This window comes from Oryctolagus cuniculus, chromosome 9 (genome assembly GCF_964237555.1).
Source record: "Oryctolagus cuniculus chromosome 9, mOryCun1.1, whole genome shotgun sequence".
Classification (NCBI taxonomy): domain Eukaryota; kingdom Metazoa; phylum Chordata; class Mammalia; order Lagomorpha; family Leporidae; genus Oryctolagus; species Oryctolagus cuniculus.
Window position 1 is genome coordinate 102,353,270 of NC_091440.1, and position 24,964 is coordinate 102,378,233.

The 24,964-nt window shown below is 49.4% G+C and overlaps 1 protein-coding gene across 12 annotated transcripts; it reads right to left on the bottom strand.

The window, feature by feature from the left end:
- Nucleotides 1–1,918: 1,918 nt before the first annotated feature.
- On the bottom strand, nt 1,919–23,864 carry PEX5 (peroxisomal biogenesis factor 5). 12 transcript variants are annotated; one of them, XM_070049302.1, is made up of 17 exons: nt 22,875–23,010; nt 22,126–22,285; nt 21,834–21,869; nt 21,427–21,559; nt 21,151–21,282; nt 12,905–13,010; nt 12,316–12,406; nt 11,835–11,945; nt 11,487–11,579; nt 11,029–11,148; nt 5,233–5,376; nt 5,019–5,089; nt 4,460–4,672; nt 3,991–4,156; nt 3,498–3,655; nt 3,111–3,331; nt 1,919–2,176 (listed from the first exon to the last, which is right to left on the bottom strand). In XM_070049302.1, the coding sequence occupies exons 2-16, from the start codon at nt 22,267–22,269 to the stop codon at nt 3,130–3,132; spliced, it is 1,920 nt and encodes a 639-aa protein (XP_069905403.1). In that variant the 5' UTR covers nt 22,270–22,285; nt 22,875–23,010; the 3' UTR covers nt 1,919–2,176; nt 3,111–3,129. The 12 variants fall into 12 exon arrangements, with proteins under 12 accessions (XP_069905403.1, XP_069905404.1, XP_008257997.2 ...); XM_070049303.1 differs by having other exon boundaries at nt 1,919–3,331; nt 11,029–11,124; XM_008259775.4 differs by having other exon boundaries at nt 1,919–3,331.
- Nucleotides 23,865–24,964: the final 1,100 nt, after the last annotated feature.

Consider the following 24,964-nt stretch of genomic DNA (forward strand, 5'->3'; position numbering starts at 1 on the left):
AATCTAGCTCTCTGCTATGGCCTGGAAAGGATTAGATGGCCCAAGTCCTTGGGCCCCTGCACCTGCATGGGAGACCAGGAAGAAGCTCCTGGCTTCAAATCAGCCCAGCTCCAACCATTGTGGCCATTTGGGTAGTGAACCATTTATGAAGATCTCTCTGTAACCCAACTTCTCAAGTAAGTAAATCTTTAAAATATAAAACTCCAAGAATAAAAAATAAACATTGGCTGAATCTGAGTTGGGTTCCAAATATGTACCAGGCACTGGTTGTGCAAAAAAAGCATCCTCCTGGGCACTTTCATGCTACCGAGAGCAGGTGAGGCATGTGAACCCGGAGCTGTGCCTTAAACCAGGTGCAAACTCGGTTCTTACGCATTTTTTTTTAAAACATTTATTTATTTATTTGAAAGTCAGAGTTACACGGAGAGAGGAAAGGCAGAGGGAGGGAAAGAGGGAGGGAGGAGTCTTCCATCTGATGGTTCATTACCCAACTGGCCGCAACGGTCAGCACTGCACGGATCTGAAGCCAGGAGCCGTGAGCGTCTTCCCAGTATCCCACGTGGATGCAGGGGCCCAAGGGCTTGGGCCATCTTCTACTGCTTTCCCAGGCCATAGCAGAGAGCTGGATGGAAGTGGAGCAGCCCTTGAACCACACCCATATGGGATGCCAGTGCTTCAGGCTAGTGTGTTAACTCGCTGTGCCCCCCCCCCCTTTTTTTAAGATTTAATTTACTTACTTGAAAGAGTTACAGAGTGAGACAGCTTCCATCTACTGGTTCACTCCCTCAAATGGTCCCAACATTGGAGCTGGGCTGGGCCAGGAGCCAGGAGCTTCATTCAGGTCTTCCTTGTGGGTACAGGGGCCCAAGGTCTTAGTCTCTTCCAATGTGATGCTCTTCCCAGGCCATTAGTATGGACTTCGATCAGATGTGGAGCAGCTTGAACCGAAGCCCACATGGGACGCCGGCACTGCAGGCAGCAGATCTACCCACCATGCCACGCAGGCCCTCATAAGCCATTTATTCAGCCAGACTTCGCCCCTTCCTGTGTGTGTGGCGTGGAGCCCACGCCCTGCGCCTGCTGCCTCACTCCCAGGCCAGTGGCCATGCTCCACCACTCTGCGGAGCCCAGGACCCCACTGCCCTGGGGTCACGGCCGCCACGAAACCACTACACATGCGCTAAGAAAACTCGGAAATTACCCAGAACTATGACGGGAAATTCACACCTAACTGTCACACGCTTACTATACCAGGAATACTCCTTCTGCCTTTTCAACACATGGTTTGCAAGGTAACCTTAAGCAGTTTGCTAACCTTTTCCCCTCATTGAAGTTAGCATCTACTGTCACTGGGAACTGTCCCCTAAATATCAGCAGCTATTTTATCTGCTATCTGGATAATTTGCTGACCCAGTTCTGAGTTTTCTTTTTTTCCTATTCTGATGTGGCCATGGACACCTATCTCCAAAATATTCATACTGATAAACACATAAATATTTGCTTGCAGTTTAAATGTTTTCCTTGGAATAGATTTCCATGTTGCGAAGGCTCTTTATATAATTCCTGACAAGACAGGCAAAGCCCAGTGAAACCTTTAGAAGCCTGAACACTGGAAACAAACTATCAAAACCAACGCACATAATCATAACAGAAAACAACCCAATGATGAGACAGCTCTGTGGAGTCTCCTTTGCAGGGGGAACTCAAGTGTAAAACTTCACCATCCGCAAACATCTGTGTCTCCTGCCAAGCCCGAGGCTCCAGGAGCACAGTGTCCTTGTCCGTCTTACCCGTCGTACCCGCACACGTTAGGTGCTCAGTAATTGCTGGGTAGATGGATGGGTGATCAACATGCCAATGAGAACTGGAAAGATGAAGACCAACCCACTTCCCACCACCAACTTCAGCAGAATTCATATCCACATTAGTTCCATTTATTCTTCATACAAATATTTTACAGTTTTATTTTTAAATCATTTACACATATTCATACAAAGAAAAATAAATTTCAGATGGAACCTGGGGCCCATGGTAGTTTAAAAAAAATCTCTCTGATCATTAGCTACTGAAGACAAGGCGGCAGGAGGCTTCGCAGTCACTGCCAGTGGTCATGCGTCTCCCCACGCAGGGCCGGGTGACAAGAATCCAGGCTACCTCGGCTTCCCTCCATCTTCACCTTGTGGAGGTAACATGAGGGGAGGGGGCTTGTCAACCCTCTCCCCCTGGAAATATTTCAAGAAGTATAGCAAAGGCTTATGGTAATACTGAACCCCCTCTCTGCTAGGAATTTGGCAAGATTACAATTTCTGAACCAACTTTCTAGAAGAGTTGGCCTGATTCCTACTCACAGTTCTTCCTAAGAGGGACTGCTGCATTCACCACGCTCCTCATCCCACTCGCTCCGTCCTCCCACCAAAGGCTCCAGGACGGAGTCCCTGATCTGATCCCATCAGTCCCCTATAGGCTCGTCCCCAAAATGAGCCTTCCTCCTATCCCACACCCAAACGCTCTCTGTAGCAACTGACCCAGCAGCTCCAGAGGAGCCCACGGGAACTCCCCCAGCATTACTGCAGCAGCATCCTATCAGGCGATCTAACTCACAGCCATGAGGTCCAAGAATGACAGAACTCTGTGTGCCCCTAACACAACTCCACTCTCCTCAGCCAGCTGCTAACATCCCATCCCGGAGTCGACGTCAGAGATGCACGATGAAGAACTGCCCACACACAATTGCCCAGGAAGGCTGGACTGTTACCAACTTCCAACAAAGCGGGGGAAAGGACAGACATGACAAATGTGGTGGACCCCACAGACACGGTGGCTGGTGACAGCCATCGGGTCCTACCCAAAAAGCAGCACCAGGAGAGGGCACGGTGAGCAGAGAGAGACCTGGGGCTGAACGTGCAGTCCCTGAATCACCAAAGGACTCAGAGACAACACAGTTCCTTTTCCCACGATTACGCAGGAACGACACGTGGACTCTGCACCCCTGCTCTGAGGCAGCTCCTGAGAGGCTGTCCCGCCAGCGATCATCAGCCCACCCCCTCGGTAGGCCCATTTGGGGGGAGGGAGTCACATCCCGAGCGGGGACCCCTCCAGCAGACACTCACAGGGCAGCCCATCCCACTGTCACTGGGGCAGGCCAAACATAGCTAGGAGGGCAGGCAGGTCCCGGGCATCAGCCGCCCCGTAGGCGTCACTCTGGCCCAACATGGACAACGCCAAACGCAGGGTGCTCCAGATGTTCTCGGACATGGCACCCCCTTCACCTCGAGGGCCTCGGCTTTTCCTCTGCATGTTCAGGGCCTCCAGAAAGTGTTCCACTGCCTCCCTGTGGGGAAAGGAGGAATGACCGCTTGTGAGCACAATGGAAGCAGGCAGGTCAGGTAGTCTTGGGAGACAGAAGGCTGCGAGGCTAGTTAGGATCAGAGGACGAGGGGCTAGGGCCAAGGCAGGAGAAACAGTGCGTTCATCCATTACTCCAGAGGTACTCTCACCGGTGAGCCCCAAGATTGATGCAGCTGATGCCCAGGTTATAGCGGGACCGGATATAGCCCGGCTGCAGTTCCAGGGCACGGCGGTACGCAGCCACGGCTTCTTCACTCTGGTTCCCATTGGCCAGGGTGGCCCCTAGCTTATTCCACAGCAAGTAGTCCTGGGAAAGGAGGGAGAAGGGGTTGGGAACATACAACTAGTGTGAGATCAAATTCTGCCCATTCCTCCACCTGCTCTGTTTAGCTAGCACATGTGACTATCCCATCGTGCTTCCTCACTGTGGCCACAGTGTAACCTCGTAACCTCTCCCTCCCCAGGCAGACTCCCTATGCCCAGATGACTCTGCACCCCCACCCTTCCTTCCGAACCCTCCCAAGGCAGGCAGTGCATGCAATGCTGGCCCATAATTATCTTGTGACTCCAAAATGCACAACAAATGGTCCTCCAGTAAGATACAGGGTCACATCCCATCCCCACCCCTGGCCTGAGGCTCACATCAGGACGCACGCTGAGGGCGGCTGTGAAGCAGTCCACGGCCTTGTCATACTCCCCACTCAGGTTGAAGAGGACTCCCAGGCCACACTGCACGTCAGGGTCGATGGACGTCGGGTCCAGGCGCACAGCTGCCAGGAAGAGCTCTTTCACTTCAAGAAATAGGGAGCTAGATGAGGAAGCACACACACCCCAAAACAATGTCAGTCCCCAAACAGCTCCTAAAAATTAGTCAATCACAGCCCCAGAATTCATCAACGTATCAGCCCTCCCTGCTACTCACAAACCCCAACTTAGAAGCCCATCTTCCTGTTTCATCCCAGCAGTGCACTGGGTACACGCAGACCTGGGCCTCCCTTCCCCCTCCTAGACCCTTGAGTCCCAGTCTGTCCAAACTTCCAAAATCAAGGCCACCTTCCTCCTGAGGCCCAGTTTCCAGTAATTAACCGTGCCAGGAAGCCCTCACACTCACTCAGACAACAGAGATCCCAGGAGGCGCTTGCTGGGACCCAGTCCTGCCCCGCCAGCCCCTTCTTCACCAGGCGCTACCAGATGTGCATAGGCTGGGGTGTAGCGCAGCCAGTCCCGCAGGGTCTCACAGGCCTGGCGCTGGAGGGACTCGTTGGTGAAGCTCACGGCTAGCGCCATCAGTGCTGTCCGGTTGTCTGGCTTTAGCTCCAGGCACCTGTTGGGCAGAGATGAGCACACTTGGTACCTGCAATGACACCGGCACCCAGCAGCAGTCTGGGATCCAAGCCAGATTTCGAAATGCAGTCACGACGGCTTCACCTGCCCAGGCTCCTCAGATTAAGACACAGAAACCTTCCGCCGTGAGAGCTAGTCACTTACAGGTCTAAGAAACGCAGCGCTCTAGCAGCGAGGGAACCCCAGAAGCCGCACTCTGGGCCTCAGTGCTGAGGAAACACTCTCGCCATCAGCCAGGGACACAGGGGCCAGGCCTGCGCTCCCGGCACCTTGGAGACCACCTGCAGAGCCCAGAACCACCTCGCTCCCACCCTCTGCGCACTCACCTCCGCAGCGCGCTGATGGCGAGGAGTTCTTGCTCGTTCTCTGCCTGGGTGGTGCCCAGATACTGCCACGCCTGCAGGGAAGTTGTCAGCTCCATCACCCTTCTGGTCTGCTGTCCCTCGTCCCTCCCCATCTCCCCCTAACCCCCATCCTGCCCCATGTGCACTCTGGGGCCGCCCTGAGAAGTCCTGTCTGAACTCGGGGTGAGCCACCCACTTCCATGTGCTTAGGGTCCTGCTGCACAGCGGCCTCGAAGAGCAGCACGGCATTCGGCAGGTCCCCTTCCTGAAGCCGCCGCAGCCCTTCTTCAAAAGGCTGAGGGTGGTCGCGCAGGGGGTTCTCTTCCTCAAACTGGTACCCCTGCAGGGAAGCAAGCACATGGGAAATGGTCTGAGAGGGAGCCACCCGGACCACGGCAGCAGGCACGCAAGGACGACAACCAGGGCAGAGCTGGAAAAGGCGGAGGCTTCCACGCAGGGACCAGAACCAAAGGCTGGCAGAGTCTCTGTGCTGGTCTCACAAAGACCACCCAGGACGACAGAAAGACCACTCAGCCTCACACCCGGGCTGCCAACTCCCGCTCACAGTAACCGGCTGCCAGGCAAGCCTACAGACTGCTCCACACTGGCAGCAGGCCTGTCATTAGGAAGTCCTCAGGCGCCCACAGTGCTACCTCGTTCGCTGACTTTTTACTCTACGGCAGAACAGGTTTCTTAGTAGGACCTGTTGAAAGGAATGAGATAAACCCTCCTTAGCTGTTCTAAGCGCACTTCTCGTTATTCCTAAATAATGCGATAACATAAAAAGGAAATGAAATTTGGAGTCAGAAGCTCTGAAATTCAAATGCAACTCTACCTGGCTCCCTGGGGTCACTGTGTGCACTAAGATGCATACAAGCACTTCAAAAACCTTAACTTATTCCAATTGCATTCTTTTCTCCCGCCAATTTCATTTTTAATAATTCTGAATATTAATCTGTGACCTGAACAGAAGTCAGAACTCGCTCCCAAAACACGTCTACAAGACACTGTCCTCTCCCAGCTGAGGATCTGTCATTCAAGAGAAGAGTTATGACGCCAAGAGTTTCGTCGGCTGGCACTTCAGCAAGGGGGGTAATAAGGTAAGACGCAAATCACTAGGAAGCCCTATGTCTTGGGACAAGTAAATAAAATGTTCCTTTTGCAATGAGTAAATAAATTCCATCACAAAGCAATATACCACAAGATATAAAATATTTCTAAGTCTGGTAAGGACAAATTAGAATAAACGAGGCCTGGGGCCAGGGCTGTGGCGCAGTGGGTAAAGCCGCCATCTGCAGTGCCAGCATCCCATGTGGGCACCAATTTGAGTCCTGGCTGGTCCACTTCTGATCCAGCTCTCTGTTATGGCCTGGGAAAGCAGCAGAAGATGGCCCTAGTCCCTGGGACCCTGTACCTAAAGAAGCTCCTGGTTCCTGGCTTCGGATTGGCGCAGCTCCGGCCGTTGCAGCCATTTGAGGAGTGAACCAGCAGATGGAAGACCTCTCTCTATCTCTGCCTCTGCCTCTCTGTCACCCTGCCTTTCAAATAAATAAATAAACCTTAAAAAAAAAGAATAAACAAGGCCTTTTTCATTTTTATTGTGAAATGTAAAGAATCAGAAACACACCCCATCAGCAACACTCTAAACTCTCAGAAGTAAATTGTTTGTCACAAAGGAAAACTGGACAGCTACCCTGGGAGTATAGGAAGGGAGAGAGATACATTATAGGAGACAGATCTGAGCTAAGCATTTTATAAACAGTATACTCGTGAAAAACAGTCAGGTTCTTGAGACATCTCTGTGCAGTTTAAAAACTCGGAAGGCAGAAAACGAACCTACTCCACGGATCAGCAAACTTTTTCTATAAAAAGACCTGCTTCGCAGGTCTGCCGCAACTACTCAACTCAAGCGTCACAGCACGCGTGCACCAGACAGCACGTAACCAAATAAGCATGGCTGCGTTCCAACCAAACTTTATGGACACTGAAATGTGAATTTCATAATTTTCATGTGACACAAAATATTGCTTTTTTCAACCATTTAAAATCATTCTCAGCTAATGGCCATACAGAATGAAGTATCAAGCAGATTTACTCCAAAGGCCAAAGACTGCCAACCCTTTATGAGAATCAGTAACATCAATCCTGGGGCAGCACTGTGGCTCAGTGGGTAAAACCGCCGCCTGCGATGCTGGCATCTCATAAGGGTGCCGGTTCTTGTCCCGGCTGCTCCACTTCTGATAGAGCTCCCCACTAATGACCTGAGAAAAGCAACAGAAGATGGCCCAAGTGTTTGGGTCCCTGCCACCCACTTGGGAGACCTAGGTGAAGCTCCTGGCTCCTGCTTTTGGTCTGGCCCAGCCCTGCCACTGCATCCAGGGAGTAAACCACCAGATAGAAGATCTCTCCCTCTCTGTAACTCTTTCAAATAAATAAAGAAATCTTAATAAAAAGTAAATAAAATAAATAGATCATTCTACCTCATCTACTGCCCAGCATTAATCCATGCATTAAACCACGCTGAAAGAGACAGATTACTGTCATCTACAACATAATTTCCTAAGGAACGTAATTCCTGCCTTTCAGAGCTACTAACATGATCAAGTATGAGATCCACACTTTTTGAAAGTATTGACATATAACTAGTATTATTTAGTGTAAAGCCAATAGAAAGGATAGCATTTTTTATGGAAAATTAATGCAATTAATGTTTCTAATCCTAACTATTCTAAGGCATAACCTCAAACAGGGTTTAAGAATCTACAAACATAATTTTTAACTAAAAATTATTCTGCATGTCATAAATGTAACTGTAATACCAGTAAATAACAGGAAATGCTGTGTATACGAAATTAACATTTTGTCTACGTTTATCAACAGCATGGACATTTTTATGTAAAAGGTACAACTTGCCACAAAGTCAATGAGCTCTATGAAGCTTACCAAACTGTCAGTAAATGAAGACTGGATAAAGAAATCATGGGATATGTCACTATGGAATACTACACAGTGGTTAAAAAAATGAAAAATAAAAAAAAATGAAAATCAGACATCTACAATAAAGTGGATGAATCTGGAAAACATCATGCTTAGTGAAATAAGCCAGGGACAAAGATCACATGTTCTCTCTGACCTGTGGTAACTAATAGAGCACCTAAAAGGCAAACTGTATACATGAAATTGACACTTTGAGAAGCAATAGCTAGAACAGCCATTTTGTTTTGACTGTTGAGGAACAATTTTGGGTTTTTTTATACTATTTGTTGAACTCTTTAATTAAAGTTAAACGTGTGTATAAAGTCAATTGAAAATAGATCTCAGTAAAAAATAAGAGTGGGAATAAGAGAGAGAGGAGGAGGAGGGTTTGGGAGTATGGGTGAGAGGGTGGGCATGGTGGGAAGAATCACCATGTTCCTAAAGTTGTAATTAGGAAGTGTATGAAGTTTGCAACTGTAAAGCTGTATAGTTCTGCATGCATTCCTAAGGACTTACTTCTAAAGGTACAATTTAAAAACTTGCCATGGAACCCCAAAGACCCTTAAGCTGGGTGGTAAAAATACCATCTTAATTGTTAAAATGATCATATGGATAAGATTAAGGGTCTGGTAAAAATAATAGATAGAATTAAAAAGGAGTGAATGCTACAAAGTTAACTGAAAATGAATCTTAGTGGAGAATGGGACCGGGAAGGGGAGGGGGAGGAGGAAGAAGGGTGGGAGGACGGGTATGGTGGGAAGAATAACTATATTCCTTGGGCCGGCGCTGTGGTGTAGTGGGTAAAGCTGCCACCTGCAGTGCCAGCATCCCATATGGGTGCCAGTTCAAGTTCCAGCTGTTCCACTTCTGATCCAGCTCTCTGCTATGGCCTGGGAGAGCAGTGGAAGATGGCCCAAGTCTTTGGGTCCCTGCACCCGCGTGGGAGACATGGAAGAAGCTCCTGGCTTTGGATAGGCAAAGCTTCAGCCATTGCAGCCAATTGGGGAGTGAACCAACAGATGGAAGACACCTCTCTCTCCCTCTCTGCCTCTCCTTCTCTATATAACTCTGACTTTCAAATAAATACATCTTTTTTTTAAAAAAGAGCCTCGGGTGATCACTGACATCATATATAAGAGAGTTAAATGTTAAATTAACAACAACAAGTCACTGTGCACTAACTTCCCATGCAGGACCTCTGTCCTCAAGGAGTTGTATTATAACTATAGTTAAGTGCTCCCAAAAGATGTATCATTCTTGGGTGCTTCATTAAAGTTAATTAAGTTTGTAAGAAAAAAAAAAAAGTGAAATTAACTTCAAGAAACAACGATTTTAAACAGCCCTTGTCTGGACTGTTGAAGAACAGTTTTGGTTTGGTTTGGATTGGTTTTGGGTTTTTTTTGTGCAAATTGTTGAATTCTTCACTTAGTATGGAGTTGGTCTTCTGTGTATAGTTAATCAAAAATGGATCTTAGTGGAGAATGGGACTGAGAATAATAGGAGAGGGAGAAGGGGTGGGAGGGCAGGTATGGTGGGAAGAATCATTATATTCCTAATGTTGTACTTAGGAAATGCATGAAGTCTGTATTCCTTAAATAAAAGGTTTCTTTGTTGGGGGGGGGGGGGGGGATTAAAAATTTTTTAAATTGTTCAGTATAAAATAATGAAAGCATTATCTCTATCTTTCAGGCTTTCCTTATTGGTATTCTATCTTTCACACATCCATTTGTTCACTTACTCATCTGAAATGTAGAGCAACAGAGAAAGCCAGAGATCTTCCATCCGCTGTTCACTCCCCAAAGGGCAAAGCCAGCCAGGGGTGGGCCAGGCTGAAGCCAGCGGGCACGAACTCCATCACGGTCTCTCACATGGGCGCAGGGGCCCAAGCACCTGGGCTGTACTCTGCTGCCCTTCCAGGCACAATAACAGAAGATGGATTGGAAGCAGAGCAGCTGGGACTTGAACCAGCACTCGGATAAGGGATACAGTGCTGTAAGCAGTGACTTAATCCGCTGTGCCACAGTACTGCCCTTCTCCCTCCTAACCACAGGGCAAAACCTCCAGAAATAACCTTTTCTATTGTATAAGATGAAACGGTCTTCAGAAAAGCCCAGAGGATCAGCAGGAATACAAGCAAAATCCTATTTTTCCTAAAACAGTTTTTCATTGACTACCAAATCCTAGCTTTTCAAAATCATCCTGCCTCTAATGGCCTTTAATGTTTTGCAGAGCTCGCTCACTCTGCCCACAGGTATCCCCAGCACCCTGTTTTGTATCTCGGGCTGTTTCAAGCCCCAGAATCTTTCCCCAACCACATCTGAGCTGAGAAAAAGACATTACTACTCCTTCCCCACTTCCTGTTTGGCCATTTTGCGAAACCCAGCAATTCTTTCCCTTCCCCCTTATGCTTCAATTCAGGAGCTCAATTAGGAATCACAACCTCAAGTACCCCGCAACCCACAAGATTTGGTTGTCGCAGGAGACTCCTGAAGCAACAGAAACTTCTAATTCTACAGCACATGCGGGATGCAGAATTCAATCGTGCTCCATCACCAACTGCTAGGAAATGTTCCTAATATATTAAAGTATTTAAAATGTTTCATAGATGACCCTACACCGGGGTAAGGGGCTAGCACATACCAGAAGAGATTAGACCTTAAAATGAATGTGTGATTTAAGAAAGTCAATAACTCTGAGGGGTGGTGGCAGAGGATAAACTGTCAACTGGCACTCTCCACCGAAGAGGAGCGCGAGCAATCCTCTGAAAATGTTTCCAGCGCCACCTCCAAAACAGAGCTGCCCCCTCTGTGTCCTTAATGACCACAAGCAAACCTCCCTCACAGCTGCTGTCACCATACTGCCATTATCTTACCAACCTTTCTAGCCAAGAAGACAGTGTATGATCAATGACCTTTGCATACACAGGACATTACTTGAAAGTGAGTCTCCTTCAAATTCAGTATTAAAGGGAAGGTATTAGAGGCGGATTCTGAAACCTGAAAAACCAGGTTCTCACCTTATCATAGGAAGCAGATGTGAGATCATCGTAGTCAGAAAGCCAGGGGTGAGCCTCAGCATCCCGCTTAGCCATCTCCTCCAACTCTGCCTGCAACTTGTCCCAGAAATCGACATCAGACTGTAAGGAAGGGAAGGCAGATAGAAAAGGAGATCCTTCACAGCCACCCCATCCCACCCTCAGCTCACTGGAATGGACTCCCTAAGACAACAATCGTGAAATTTCAGCGTTTTAAGAGTCATCTGAAGAGCTTTATAAAACTACAGATCTCCAGATCCTACCCAGAGATTCTGACTCAGCGGTCTGGGTGACACCCAAGAATCTGCATTTCTGAGCGGCACAGCTGACCCAGGTACCCTAGGAGACGAAACCTTCGCCATCTTTGACACTAATACACCCAACTCCCGGAGGGAAGGTTTTCTCCTGGGGTGAGTCTACTCCTGCCCATCTGCTCTCACCTCTATAGCTGACTTTGCTCGTTCAAACTCCATATCGAGGGCAGATGTGTTTACTGGTCTCGTGAACTGGTCAACCCAGGCATCTGATGCACCCTGTGACAAAGGAAGAAGGTCACTACCAACAACAGCTTTCTACCACTAAACATAAACTCAATACCCATTGAACACCACCAGCCTGGGCACTTCTGAGAAGAACATCCTCAGAATCTCCCTCCCACTCAGGACCTGATGCTACCAAGACAAGCTGGCAATAAAATCCCTTCCCCCTCAGGGACCACTGAACACTCAACCCAAGGCCTGGGGCACCAGCTGGCTCCGAAGTGGGACTGGAAAGTGACAATGGCCTACCTGCTGCTGTATAAACTCTGCTGCCCACTGTTCTGCCTGAGCTCGGCCCGACCCTGCAGCGGACTCCAGGGACACCTGCCCCTCGCCAATCTGTCGCACGAATTTCAGGAACTGGGGCACAGAGACACACACAGCCACTTGGGAGAGGACTTTCAGGGGTGCACTCTAAACCACGCCCAACAGGATCCTGCACTTGCCCCTCCCACTGACCAGCTCTAGCTGCACACAAGGTATGTGCTAAAGACCCTGGAAAAAGACGAGAGCAAAAAGAAAGGGATTTCTGGCTCTGAAGATTGGAGATGGCACCAGAATACAGAAAGGGTGATCAGGCAAGAAACGAAGAGTATTAGAAGAGGTTAGATCAAGGCTGCAAGGAATAGACCCACGTTCTCATCTCCTTTTCTTTAAACAAGGCAACAGAAGCAAGACGCTTGCCTTCAAGACCAGCTCCTGGGCACAGCAACAGAGGGATATGGCTCACCTCAGAGTTAGCCAATTTGGGGTCATCCACCTTGGCCACAAAGTCACTGGCCGTGTGCTGCAGATCCTCCTCGGGATGGTACTCATCATACCTGGGACAGAAAGGGATAAATTAACTTCACACATTAGTCTGCCACCACTTCCCCATGCAATTCTCCGGACCAAGTCCATAGCAGTAACAGCTCCCCTTGGGGAAAGAGAGGGTAGCACCACTCTACTCTTGTTGAGGACCTACCTAAGCCAACTGACACTGAAGTACAATATTTGTGCAGAAGTCAGAAAGTATACCAACATCCTTTTCCTGTCCCTGTCCCAAACCTATCTTTCAAAAAGAATGAATAAACAGTAGCAGGCTCGAATGTTTAAAAGGAACAAAGCACATAAAAGTACAAACTTCGCAGGGTTGCTCAGATTCTTTCAAACATGAATTATAGTGGTAATAACACAAATGGAAACCTTAAAAAATAAAGTACGAAAAGAAGGGACCACAGGTTGGTTTGAGAATGTGGATGGAGAGGCAGAGAGGCTGGGAAAGCCGTCCAGTACTGGCCTCCTTTTACAGGGCTCCGGAAAGGAGTGGGTGGGCTCACCAACGGTCAGTAGCAGCTGTTCCCTCGGGCTCTCCCAGCCACAGCTTCTCCTCTGACTGCTCCAGATACTCCTCAGCCCAGCGGGCAGGCGACACGGACAAGGGGTCTACCAGGAACAGAAAGTTGTGGAAGTCACCCAGCACTCAGTGAGGAACAGGGAAAGCAATACAAATACTCAAACAAACCTCTTCAGCAAGCTGAAACAGATGGAACTCTATTATTTCCTCAGTGCCCACCAGCCAAAAAAAAAAAAATACCAATTTTTCACATTCTTTTCAATATCCAACTCAACACCTAGGGATCTGGGGTAGAAGTGTACAAACACATGGGAACAGGAGACCAAACAGGGCAATTTGGGAAAGAATTCAGAGCCGCACTCTTCTGAAGTACAGGCGGCCTTGATGAGAAACAGCAAGCACATGGGCTTCTCCCTTTCTCAAGGGTATCCTAGGCAGCCAGCAAGGAGCTAAGGGAGAACAGAGAGCTCCTGTTCCTTAACTAAACCTCTGGTCTTCTACCTGCAGTTCACACCACCCCAGCAACAGGAGCCACTTCATCCCAGCGTGTCTTCCACGAGAAGCTGAGAAATAAACGCCAGGCCAGAATTAAAGACACACGGGCCTGCTATTTAGACGCAATGTTTTGTTTTTCATTTTTTTAATTGAGATATAACATACAAACCCGAAAGCACATAATGTGTAGCCAGCCCAAGTATATGCGTGTACTCGCATCACCCAGCCCCGCACAGAGTCTTTACAGCTGCCTCATGGGTTCCCAGCTGTCCCCAGACCCCAGACGTAAACACTATTCTGACTTTTGTTGCTTTGGGTTAGTTTTGAGCAGCCGTGTTTTTCATTCGAATGCAACAAATTATCTTAGAAGCTCTGGTGGCCGGTGCCGCAGCTCATTAGGCTAATCCTCCGCCTACGGCGCCGGCACACCGGGTTCTAGTCCCGGTCGAGGTGCCGGTTTCTGTCCCGGTTGCCCCTCTTCCAGGCCAGCTCTCTGCTGTGGCCAGGGAGTGCAGTGGAGGATGGCCCAAGTGCTTGGGCCCTGCACCCGCATGGGAGACCAGGAGGAAGCACCTGGCTCCTGGCTTTGGATTGGCGCAGCGCGCCGGCCATAGCAGCCATTTGGGGGGTGAACCAATGGAAGAAAGACCTTTCTGTCTCTCTAACTCTGCCTATCAAAAAAAAAAAAAAAAAAAAAGCAGCAGCTCTGGTAACAAAGGGCACTTGCTATAACATCGAAACAACAACATATCAAGGCAACAAGCTGTTTCTCAACCTCCAGGACTTTGCCCTTTAGTATCCTGGGGCCACGAGGTGGGGGAAAAAAAAAGCAGGGAGACCAGGCCCTCAAGAACGAGTAGTGCAGGGAGCAGAAACGAGCCTACAGTGTTCTTTCTGTCTGCTCCGTGTCCACCTTTACAAACCAGACGCTGAAGTGCCTGCCCAGTCTGGCCCCAGTCTGAAATTCTATAACTGTTTTTAAGCAGACTTATCCCTATTCCATTTTAGGTGAGAGGCTGCCCAAACAATTTCAAAGTGACCTCAAAATCTGGGAAAATATCAAAATTTGAAAAAAGCAAAAAACCAAGGGTCTCAGAATATACACATCTAGTTATAAACAAGTAATCTATAACTAATAAAAAACATGGCTGACAATTGTTTTTTGGTCATAGACCCTCACTTGTAGTTCCAAGGACTCTGAACAATTATATCCAGATCCTGCTCTCTGGTTCCCACAGACAACACTTCCTCTTGGTTGTCTCAAGTGTGGAGACTGACAAGGAGATGCTTAGCACTTCAACAGGCTTTACAACACCTCCAGTGCCTTAGTCCACGTCCCTTAGAAGGCAACAAGTCCCTCCTCCTCACGCTCCAGTCACTCCTGACACTCCTGACACGTGATTTGCAAATCTCATATTCTGTTGCTTTGCAAGAGCATATTCGGGCCACAGGTGCTCAAATTCACAAGACAAGAAGCAACAGAAATAATACAAAGCACCTAGACTTTACAACAAACATGAAACATTAATCAAAGTCATTTGCAAATAGCTGGCAATTTGGCTTTTGGCCACATTAGCCACAAGATCCAGAATCTTCCAGCACTGGGATCCAACTCTAACAAAGGAGTCAGACGAAACAACCAGAAGACTAACACTTGGCTTTCCTAATCTTTTTTGAGCAATTCTTACAGAAAATCAGCCTAAGGGGTCACAAGATTCCTAGAGTTAGAACCATCAACCTAGATGTCCAATTCACAATGTTCGCCTTGGGGCGGGCACTGGCACAGGGGGCTAAGCTGCCAGCACCCCCTGAGTGCCAGTTAGAGCCCTGGACACTCTGCTTCCAATCTAGCTCCCTGCTAATATGCCACCCACCTGGCTTTGGCCTGGCCCAGCACTGGCTGTTGAGGGCATTTGAGAAGTCAGTCAATGGATGGAAAATCTCTATGTCTCTCTCTGCCTTTCAAATAAATATTTTAAAGTGGAAGGGGAGGGCGGTTTTGCACTGTGGCATAGTGGGTAAAGCCGCCACCTGCAGTGCTGGCATCCCATATGGGCGCCTGGTCAGCCCAGCTGCTCCACTTCTGATCCAACTCTCTGCTATGGCCTAGGAAAGCAGAAGAAGATGGCCCAACTCCTTGGGCCCTGCACCACCGCAGGAAGACCAGAGGAAGCTCCTGCTCCTGGCTTCAGATTGGTACAGCTCCAACCGCAACTGGGGAGTGAACCAAAGGATGGAAGACTTCTCTCTCTCTCTCTCTCTCTCTCTGTAACTCTGACATTCAAATAAATAAGTAAATCTTTAAAAAAAAACAAACAATATTCACCTTGTTGCATATTCATTCTATCGATGCCATCTACTCCAAGCTCAAAACTCACAACTTCCTACCCTTATCCATCCAAGTCACTGTGTTTGCCAAATGGCACTGTGGGAAAGAATACAGGCTCTAGAATCCGCTTAACCACGTTCAGATCCCAACTCCACTGCTTATTCCCTGCGCATCTTCAGGCAAGTCATTGAACCCTCCAAGTTTCTATTTCCTTATCTATAAAACAGATAGCAACAGCCACCTCACAGGGTCGCTGTTGAAGACCACAGCACACAGGAACAAATGCCAGCTATTATTACTGTCTGCTCACAGCAAACCCGCACCAATAAGAACACATCACAATAGGCTCTTATTCCTCTTATCCTACCCCACCCCAGCCTTCTGGGGACATCTGCTGCCAGCCATCCTCTGCTGCCGTCCACTGCTTTTCCTGTGAAAGCACTACTCTATCTAATCTCCCATGATTACTGTTTGAACCTCACAGGCCATTGTCAACAGCAGCTGTCGAAATTCAAGAACCTTGAGCAGGCACCAGATAGAGAATTATTCAGCCCAGAAAACTTGGGGTGGGGGTTATATCAGCAAATGTGGTAGACAGAAAAGTGACCTTCGTGTGGTGATGGAATAGCTCTTTCTCGATTGCGGTGATGCCTGTACAAATCTGCACAGCTGGGGCCAGCATTGTGGCACAGTGGGTAAAGCCTGCAACGCTGGCATCCCAAATGGGCACCGGTTCAAGTCCCAGCCACTCCACTTCTGATCCAGCTCTTTGCTAATGCACCTGGGAAAGCAGCAGAAGATGGCCCAAGTGTTTGGACCCCTGCACCCAAAGTGGGAGACCTGGAAGAAGTTCCGGGCTCCTGGCTTCACCCTGGCATAGCCCTGGCTGTTGTGGCCATTTGGGAAGTAAACAGGGGATGGAAGTTTTCTCTTTTGGGGCCAGCATTGTGGGGTAGTGGATAAAGCCACCACCTAAAGTGCTGACATCCCATATGGGTGCCAGTTCAAGTCCCAGCTGCTCCACTTCTAACCCAACTTTCTGCTATGGCCTGAGAAAGAAGCAAAAAACCAGCCCAAGTCCGTGGGTCCCCACACCCACATGGGAGACTTGGAAGAAGCTCCTGGAACCTGGCTTCAGATCAGCCCAGCTCCAGCCACTGTGGCCATCTGGGGAGTGAACCAGTGGATGGAAGACTTCTCTCTCTAAATAAAAATCTTTAAAAATTTTTCTCTGTCTCTCCCTCCCTCTCTGTGGCTCTGACTTCCAAATAAATAAATCTTTAAAAAAAAAAAACCTGCACATCTGATAAAACTGCCTAAAACTATTCAGACATATATAAGTAAGGGCATGTAAATCTAGTTGAATCTAGTAAACTGGATTTTATCAGTAGCAATTCCTTGGTTTTGGTATAAACATAACTAAAGGTTATACAAAGAGTTACCATTGGAGGAAACTGGATGAAACAGTACATTTTCTTTGCCACTTCCAGTGAAATGGTAATTATTTCTAAATAAAATTAAAATTAAGACCTTCAAGGCCAGCATTGTGGCACATCAGGTTAAGCTGTCACTTGTAACATCAGCACCGTACATCACCAGCATCCCATATCACACTGCTGGTTCGAGTCTGAGCTACTCCACCTGTGACCCAGTTTCCTGCTGCTAACACACCTAGGAAGGCAGAAGAAGATGGCCCAAGAACTTGGCCTGCCAGGAATTCCATGCTGGCTTTCGCCTGGCCCAGCCCCAGCTGTTGCAGCCATTTGGGAAGTAAACAAGTAGACAGATCTCTCTCTCTCCCCCCTTCCCCCCACCCCGCCCCGTCACTCTGCCTTTCAAATAAATAAATACATCTTTTTAAAAAATCGACCTTTAGTTTCATTTTAAGATTGATTCCACGGGGGCTGGTGCTATAAGGTAGCCAGCCACCTGCAGGGCCAGCATCCCAAATGGGTGCCAGTTTAAGTCCCTGCTAACTCCACTTCAATCCAGCTCTATACTGTAGACTGGGAAAGCAGAAGAAAATGGCCCAAGTCCTTGGGCCCCTGCACCCACATGGAGACCTGGGGGAGATCTTGGCTCCTGGCTTCAGATCCACTCAGCTCCAGCCATTGTGGCCATCTGGGGAGTAGGCCAGCGGATGGAAGACCTCTCTCTGTCTCTGCCTCTCTGTAACTCTGTCTTTAAAATAAATAAGTAGGATGGCGCCATGGCTCACTAGGCTAATCCTCCACCTACGGCACCAGCACCCCGGGTTCTAGTCCTGGTTGGGGCGCCGGATTCTGTCCCGGTTGCGCCTCTTCTAGTCCAGCTCTCTGCTGTAGCCCAGGAGTGCAGTGGAGGACGGCCCAAGTCCTTGGGCCCTGCACCCGCATGGGAGACCAGGAGAAGCACCTGGCTCCTGGCTTCGGATCAGGGCGGTGCGCCGGCTGCAGCACACCGGCCGTGGTGGCCATTGGAGGGTGAACCAATGGCAAAGGAAGACCTTTCTGTCTCTCTCTCTCACTGTCCACTCTGTCAAAAAATAAATAAATAAATAGTTCTTAAGGAGAGAAAAAAAACTTGATTCTATGATCTTAATGAGGATTTTAAGATAGTAAGAAAATATAACCTTCTCTTGCCCAAAAATCTACTTACTCACAAAGCAGTAGTTAACCTCTGTCGTTGATATATCAGCCACAAATGATAATACAAATTGAAGAACTAGAAAATCACTTCCTTTAGCTTCTTCTCCCAAATCTCAATTCATTAATTCAGCACCAAAGGCCTACTACATGCAAAGCAACAGACTCCTTTCAAGAAGGCAGACTCCAAACTCAAGTTCCCTTCCCAGCTCCTCAATGTCCCTTCCTCTACCAAGCAGGCACAGTTCCAAAAGAATACACAAAACCCAAGAAGAGCTCTCCAAAAAGTACCTAACAGGTGAGACAGGTCTGACATGTTTTTCTAAAACGGTCTCTTCATTTACTGATGAAAGAAGGTTTACTGGGTAATTTTAACAAAAATCTCACCTACCTCAATGCTATGGTGCAATGACTTTTTTTCCTGAAAATGACTAATGGCCGCACACAACAGACAGCACTGATGTCTAAAGTTTATGCGAAAAATGTAAAGTTTCCATTTGGCAGAGGCCTCTGCTACAGCTCAGATTTTACCTGGAGGCAATCCCAGAGAAGACTCTCAGCTCTAACACGACGGCTATAAATATGGGGCCTAGAGCCACACAGGCAGGAATTTAAGTAGCATCTTGTCACGGAATGACTCTGGACAAAGACTGTGTAACTTTCCCAAATCCCAGTCTACTCATCCATAAAAGGTGACTTTAACTTAAGGTGGTCAACACCTACAGGCATCAGGTAAAGATCAAATGAGTTTAAGAATATAAAGTGCTGAACACTAACAATGACCACAAAAGTACCTACAATTCCACCTAACTCCAGCTTATGGCTGCAAAAGGAAGTCTTGATCTAAGGGACTGAGAGCTTCCACTAAAAGGATTTTTTTATTTCTAGTGAGATTTTTGAGTTTTTCTCCTCTGTGTAGAGCAAGCCCCATCTTTAGAATAAAAATGGTGAGAGGAAAGCCAATTAAATCCTATTAATCATCTAAGAAAAATTCAAGAACTATGATAATGGGACCACCCTGAGAGTCTAGAATTTTTTAAACTTTTTCCATTTGTATCTGCTGCTATTCCCGATTTCTTAAATTGGGGAGAGGTGAACAATGTTTCACTTTGGGAGCAACAAGGAAGAGGAAAGCTGCAGACGGCCCTTCCCCCACGACTCTATTCAAACAGCAGAAGGGCAGAAGAATTAATCCCAAGGGGTGCAACGAGCAATGGACGCTCTCAAATAGGGAGACTCAGGCTGAGACCCCAATGTCTGTGCCGAGCAGGACGACAGCTAAATTGCGGGCCTGGCAGTACAGCTTAACAGTTACACTCACGGGGCCTGGAATCATTCAAAGTCAGAGTCAAATCCCAACTCCACTACAAACAAAGCTGCGTCACCCTGAGCAAGCTACTTAACAGATAAATCAGTTTTCTCATCCACAAACTAGAGCCAAAAACACTTAACTACTTCCAGGGTTCTCACAGGGATTAAGTAGCTAATGCACTCAAAGCACTTCACACGAAGTCTTGAAGGTGGTAAATAAATGTTAGCTAGTATTACTAATTCTCACCAGCCTGGTATGCTCTGTGCCCTCCAAGACCACATACAGTAGATATCACATGGAAGACTGGTTCTAGGACCACCTGTGGATACCAAACTCTGCACATACTCAGGTCCCTTACACAAAATAGCAAAGTTTTTGTATAAATATGGTCTCCAAAAAGTTCATGGAAAACATGTATTATGAAAAAACTATGGGGGCTGGTGCTGTGGTGTAGCAGGTAAAGCTGCCGCCTGCAGTGCCGGCATCCCATGTGGGCGCCAGTTCACATCCTGGCTGCTCCTCTTCCAATCCAGCTCTCTGCTACGGCCTGGGAGAGCAGTAGAAAACAGCTCAACTCCTTGGGCCCCTGCACCCACATGGGAGACGCAGAAGAAGCTCCTGGCTCCAGATGGGTTCGGCTCCGGCAGTTGTGGCCATCTGGGGAGTGAACCAGCGGATGGAAGACCTCTCTCTCCACCCACCTCTCCCCTCCACCCTCTGCATCTTTCTAACTCTGCCTTTCAAATAAATAAATCTTAAAAAATATATATATGAATTTCAAAATTTTTAGTACCAAAATGAACATACCTTTTAATTCTATTTTTCCATGAACTTCTGAGGTACCACTGTATAACCTATTCACATGCTCCCATATACCTGAAGTTCTCTGTAGAGTACTTGTAATACCTAATGCGATATAAATGCTGTATACACAGTCGCTATACTGCATTGTTTAGAAAACAATGACAAGAAAAAATAAACCTGTACATGTCCAGCACAGGTGCAATATCTTCCAGCTACTTTCAATGCATAATTGGTTAAACCCATGGATGCGCGATGCAGACGCAGTGGGCTGCCTGTACTTCAGGCCTCTGAACGCCACAATCACACTTCCCAAGGCCCCAGCTCTGTTCAAGCTGAGTTCATGTCAGAGATCCAGGTGCTGTGCTAAATATTTCTTTCCTGGGCAACACTTCCATCCACCCAGTCTATGGGTCTCCTCCACTAGACTACAGCAGTAAAATTTCAGGTAACAAAGAGGTAGCCCTAACTCCCTGTTCTCTCCAGTTCAAACCTAGTCCTCTGTAATGTAAGTTTCAATTTCCTATCATCATCCAGCGTCCTGCAAAAACTAGCAAGAGACCAGAAAATCCTGGGCGACCAGAATAACCCTATATGCCACGATTAGGGAAACGCTACAGAACTCTGCCCCACAGGAGCTACTGTAGATTGTCCATGACAAGCCTCACCTGTGACTTCAGCGATGAATTCCTGCGACCAGTCGGTCTCATTATAATCCTGAGTTACGTCCACAGCATCTCCTGCTGCCAGAAACTCCTGGGCCCAGTTCTCAGATAACGCCAAGTCTGCCACACCAGGGGCTGAAAAGACAGAGACACAGGCCCTAAGGAAGGAAAATAACTCACTACACTTCACGTCATCCCACCTAAGAGGAAAACCGGCTTCCTCCGACTCCTCCTGCATCGCAGGTCCCCAGGCACGAGCTCCGGGGACGCTGCACCCACCTCTCTGGGGAGCCTGGCGGAAGCTGGACTGTTCAATCTCCTGCATCTCGGCCAGGAGGTCGTCCATCTTGAAGGTCTGAGGCGCGCGGGACACAAGCGGCGCATGCTGGTCATGCAGGAATTCGGCCACCAGCTATCAAGAAAGATGGGGACACGCACCCAAAGAGTCAGGGGGCCCCCGACAACCAGCAGGGCCCGCTGGGAAGGGACACTGATGTCGGACAGCAGACAAGGGAAGCAAACCGCACATCCAATAAAGAGAAACGTTCTTTCATTAGCTTTAAGAAACACAAAGAATGAAAAAGCAGACAAATGTCACGCGATCAGTAGAGTCCAAAGACCAAAACACGGGTGAAGTTTAAAGGTAAGAAAAAAAAATAGGATAGAAAAAAAACTAATACGTGTACCTCATCTTCAGAGGCTACTCCTAAAGGTTTGGAGACCTAAGACAAGGAGAGAGAAAAGCGTTAGGATTCAGACGAAGGCCACAGCCATTTACATGACCTTGGGCAAGTCCAGAGCCTTCCCAGGGACTCAGTTTCTTCATCCATAAAATGGTCGCCTTTATCTACATAAAGATGCACGGCGCTTAGTCAGCGCTCATTAACTGCTAACTACTACTATCTGCAACACAATAGAGAAAGCAGCTCTCCCAAGGGGGCCCCAACAGGAACCTCCCGCTCGTCCGCGGCCACGCACCTCTGCGGCGGGGGCTCCCGGGGGCCAGGGCCCAGGCCTCAGGCCCTCCTGCCGAAGGGCCTTGTCCTGCGTGAAGTGCCCGGCCAGCTTCATGAGCGGGTTGGCACCCCCGCACTCGGCCTCCACCAGCTCCCGCATCGCCATGGTGACCGCCAGCCCCCTGATGGACACAGGTCTGGAAGTGAGGTCCCGAAGCCAGCCCCTTCCCCAGCCCGGTGCTGAGGGAGGTGACGGACATCTGTCCCACCCGGGCCAGGCTGCCGGCCGCTGGCCACCCTCTGCCCCTGTGCCGGCCGCTGGGCCCCCCACCTCTGCCGGCCGTCCGAGCAGAGCCGGCACCCGCCAGCGGCTCCCGCGGCTGTGGTCTCAGCTGCGGAGCCGGCCAACAGCCGCCCCCCACAAAGGGGCGCGGACCCCAGGGGGATACGAGGCACGCCTCACTGAGCGGGCTAGACAGGGACACTGGCGGGGCAAGCAGCAGGGAGGGCGCCGCCGGGCCGTCCACCCCGACCCCCGCGCCCCCAGCGTCCCGTGAGCGCTGCGGGGCGCCATCCAGTTCCCCCAAATCACCTGAGCCCCTCCCCCCGCTCGGCCCGGTCCCAGCCCACCTCGCTCGCGCCCCCGACCACCCCGTCTCCCACTCCGCGGTGGCTGCTCCAGCCCCTCCCCCGGGACCCGCGAGGCCACCGCAGGAACCGGGGAGAAGCTGGGGCACTTGTCCTCGCGACCCTTTGGGGCCAAGAGCTCACCGCCGCGCGCCGCGCCGCACGACCCGCCGGGGCACCTGGTGCGGACTTGGGGGAGGGGAGCGGAGGGGGCGGAGAGTCGGAGGCGGGGCTCAGTCTTAAAGGGGACGTGACCGCCGCGCTCCCGTCGAGGCCCTGCGGAAGCCGATAGAGGAGGCGTGGCCTTAAGACTGCGACGCCGCGTGACGGGAGGAGCCGTGAGTCTTAAAGGGGTAGGAGCGCCTTAAAGGGGAAGTCTTGGCGAGTAGGCTCCGCGAGCGTTCCAAGGGGTCGCGGACGCTAGGAATTTTTTAGAAGGAATGCTCAAAGAGAACTGAGAGGTCTCCTGGGCTTAGGGGGCAAGCCGACGGCGCGGAATCCCGGGCTTAGCTCTTCTCTGAGGGCGCATCGTGATTCTAAGCCTCAGTTTCCCCCGCTAAAATGGGGCTGGCTCATCTTCCCGAGCCCAAGTGAGAAAAAGGTCCTAACACCAGGGGCTTTGGGGGTCAGATCTAGGGCCTTCTTCAGACTCCTAGCCCTGCCTTCCTTCCAAATTGTCCCCTTAGGGGCAGCGTCACTGAGACCTAGCCCACCCACCCACCCACCCCCCGCCACGGGAAACAGCCCTGGATGATGACGAATTCCCGAGACTAAAATAGGGTGCAGCGCATCCCGAGCCCTCCGGCTGGGCGCGTCCTGGGAAGGCGCGGCGGGTTGCTCCTCTCCCCGCCTTCCTCCCTCATCGTTGGTCAAGGTCACCAAGGTGGCCGGACCCCCTCTGCACCAACGTGTGCAAGAGAAGCTTTTAACCACGGAATACGAACCCCGCCTCAGGCTTCACCGTCTGCCGGAGATTCTGCTCTGGTGTCAATGTCAAGGTTGCTTCCTGGGAAACAAGCCCTGCTGTCCCCCCTGACTCCAAGACCAGGAAGGTGAGGGACACGAGGGGTTCAGGGTTGCGGGGAGAAGATGAGCAAGGGCGGGTTAGTGCCCGCGAGACCCAAGTACCAGCCCAGCCCGGGGACCCCGAGAGGAGGCAGGTGGACAGCAGGTGGCGTCCTGGGCCAGGCTTGTGTGCCTCAGAGCCCCCCGCCTTTCCCCAGCCCGAGAGCCTGGAGTGTAACTTCATACCCGGGATAATAGACGCTCTGGTGCCTCGAGGGAGAGAGCCCGCAACATTTCTCCTTACCTTCTCTCCCTGACTTCCCCGTGCCCTGATCCCGCTCCCCCATTCTCCGGGAGACAAGGAGCCCTAGCCCTTGTGTGTCAGGTTGCCCTCACTGGGAAGATCCCGAGTGTCTTATAAACTGACATTTGTTTTTAAAATAGACTTTAAAAAGGGGGATCTCCTGCAGAGACCAAAGCTGAAAGCACATGATATGGTAAAATGTCAGAACATCGAGGCGACCGGAGAGGGTTTATGGAATGCTTGCTAACAGGCAGGTGTAAACACTGTATAAAGCAGGTATTAACAAACCCACTCACAGATAAGACTTGCCCAAAATCAGACATCTAGAAAATCAAAATTCAATCCACTCATAACTCCAGCTACCTACCCATTATACAACACTGTTTCCAAATTTTAGGGGAGCCTTGTTGCATAAATTCTAGAGAGTTTTTTTTTTTTTTTTTATATGAGAGGCAGAAAGACGAACAGAACTCCCATCGGCTAGTTCACTCCCCCAGATGCCTGGCTGAAGCCTGGGACTGAAGCCCAGAACCAGGACCCAATCCAGATCTCCCACTTAGACAGCAACCACTGGAGCCATCACCACTGCCTCCTGGGGTCCTCATCAGCAGGAAGCTGGAGTCAGGAGCCAGAATCAAAAATAGAGCCCAGGCACTCTGATGGGGACACAGGCATCTTAACCTGGGCCAAATGCTCATCCCATACTCTGAAGTGCTCTGGTCTGCGAGACCAGAGAATTCCCAGAACCTGGTCCGCACTCCCAGACTTGCTGGGAACAGTGGTTAGGGTTACTTGACTGTTTAGTGTTTGTTTATTTTACTGAAGTTCTAGATTTGTTAATTCAAGCTCATCTTTACGTTCTTATTCATAAAAGTAGTAATTTTTCTTATTTTTTATTTATTTATTTGAGAGGCAGAATTACAGA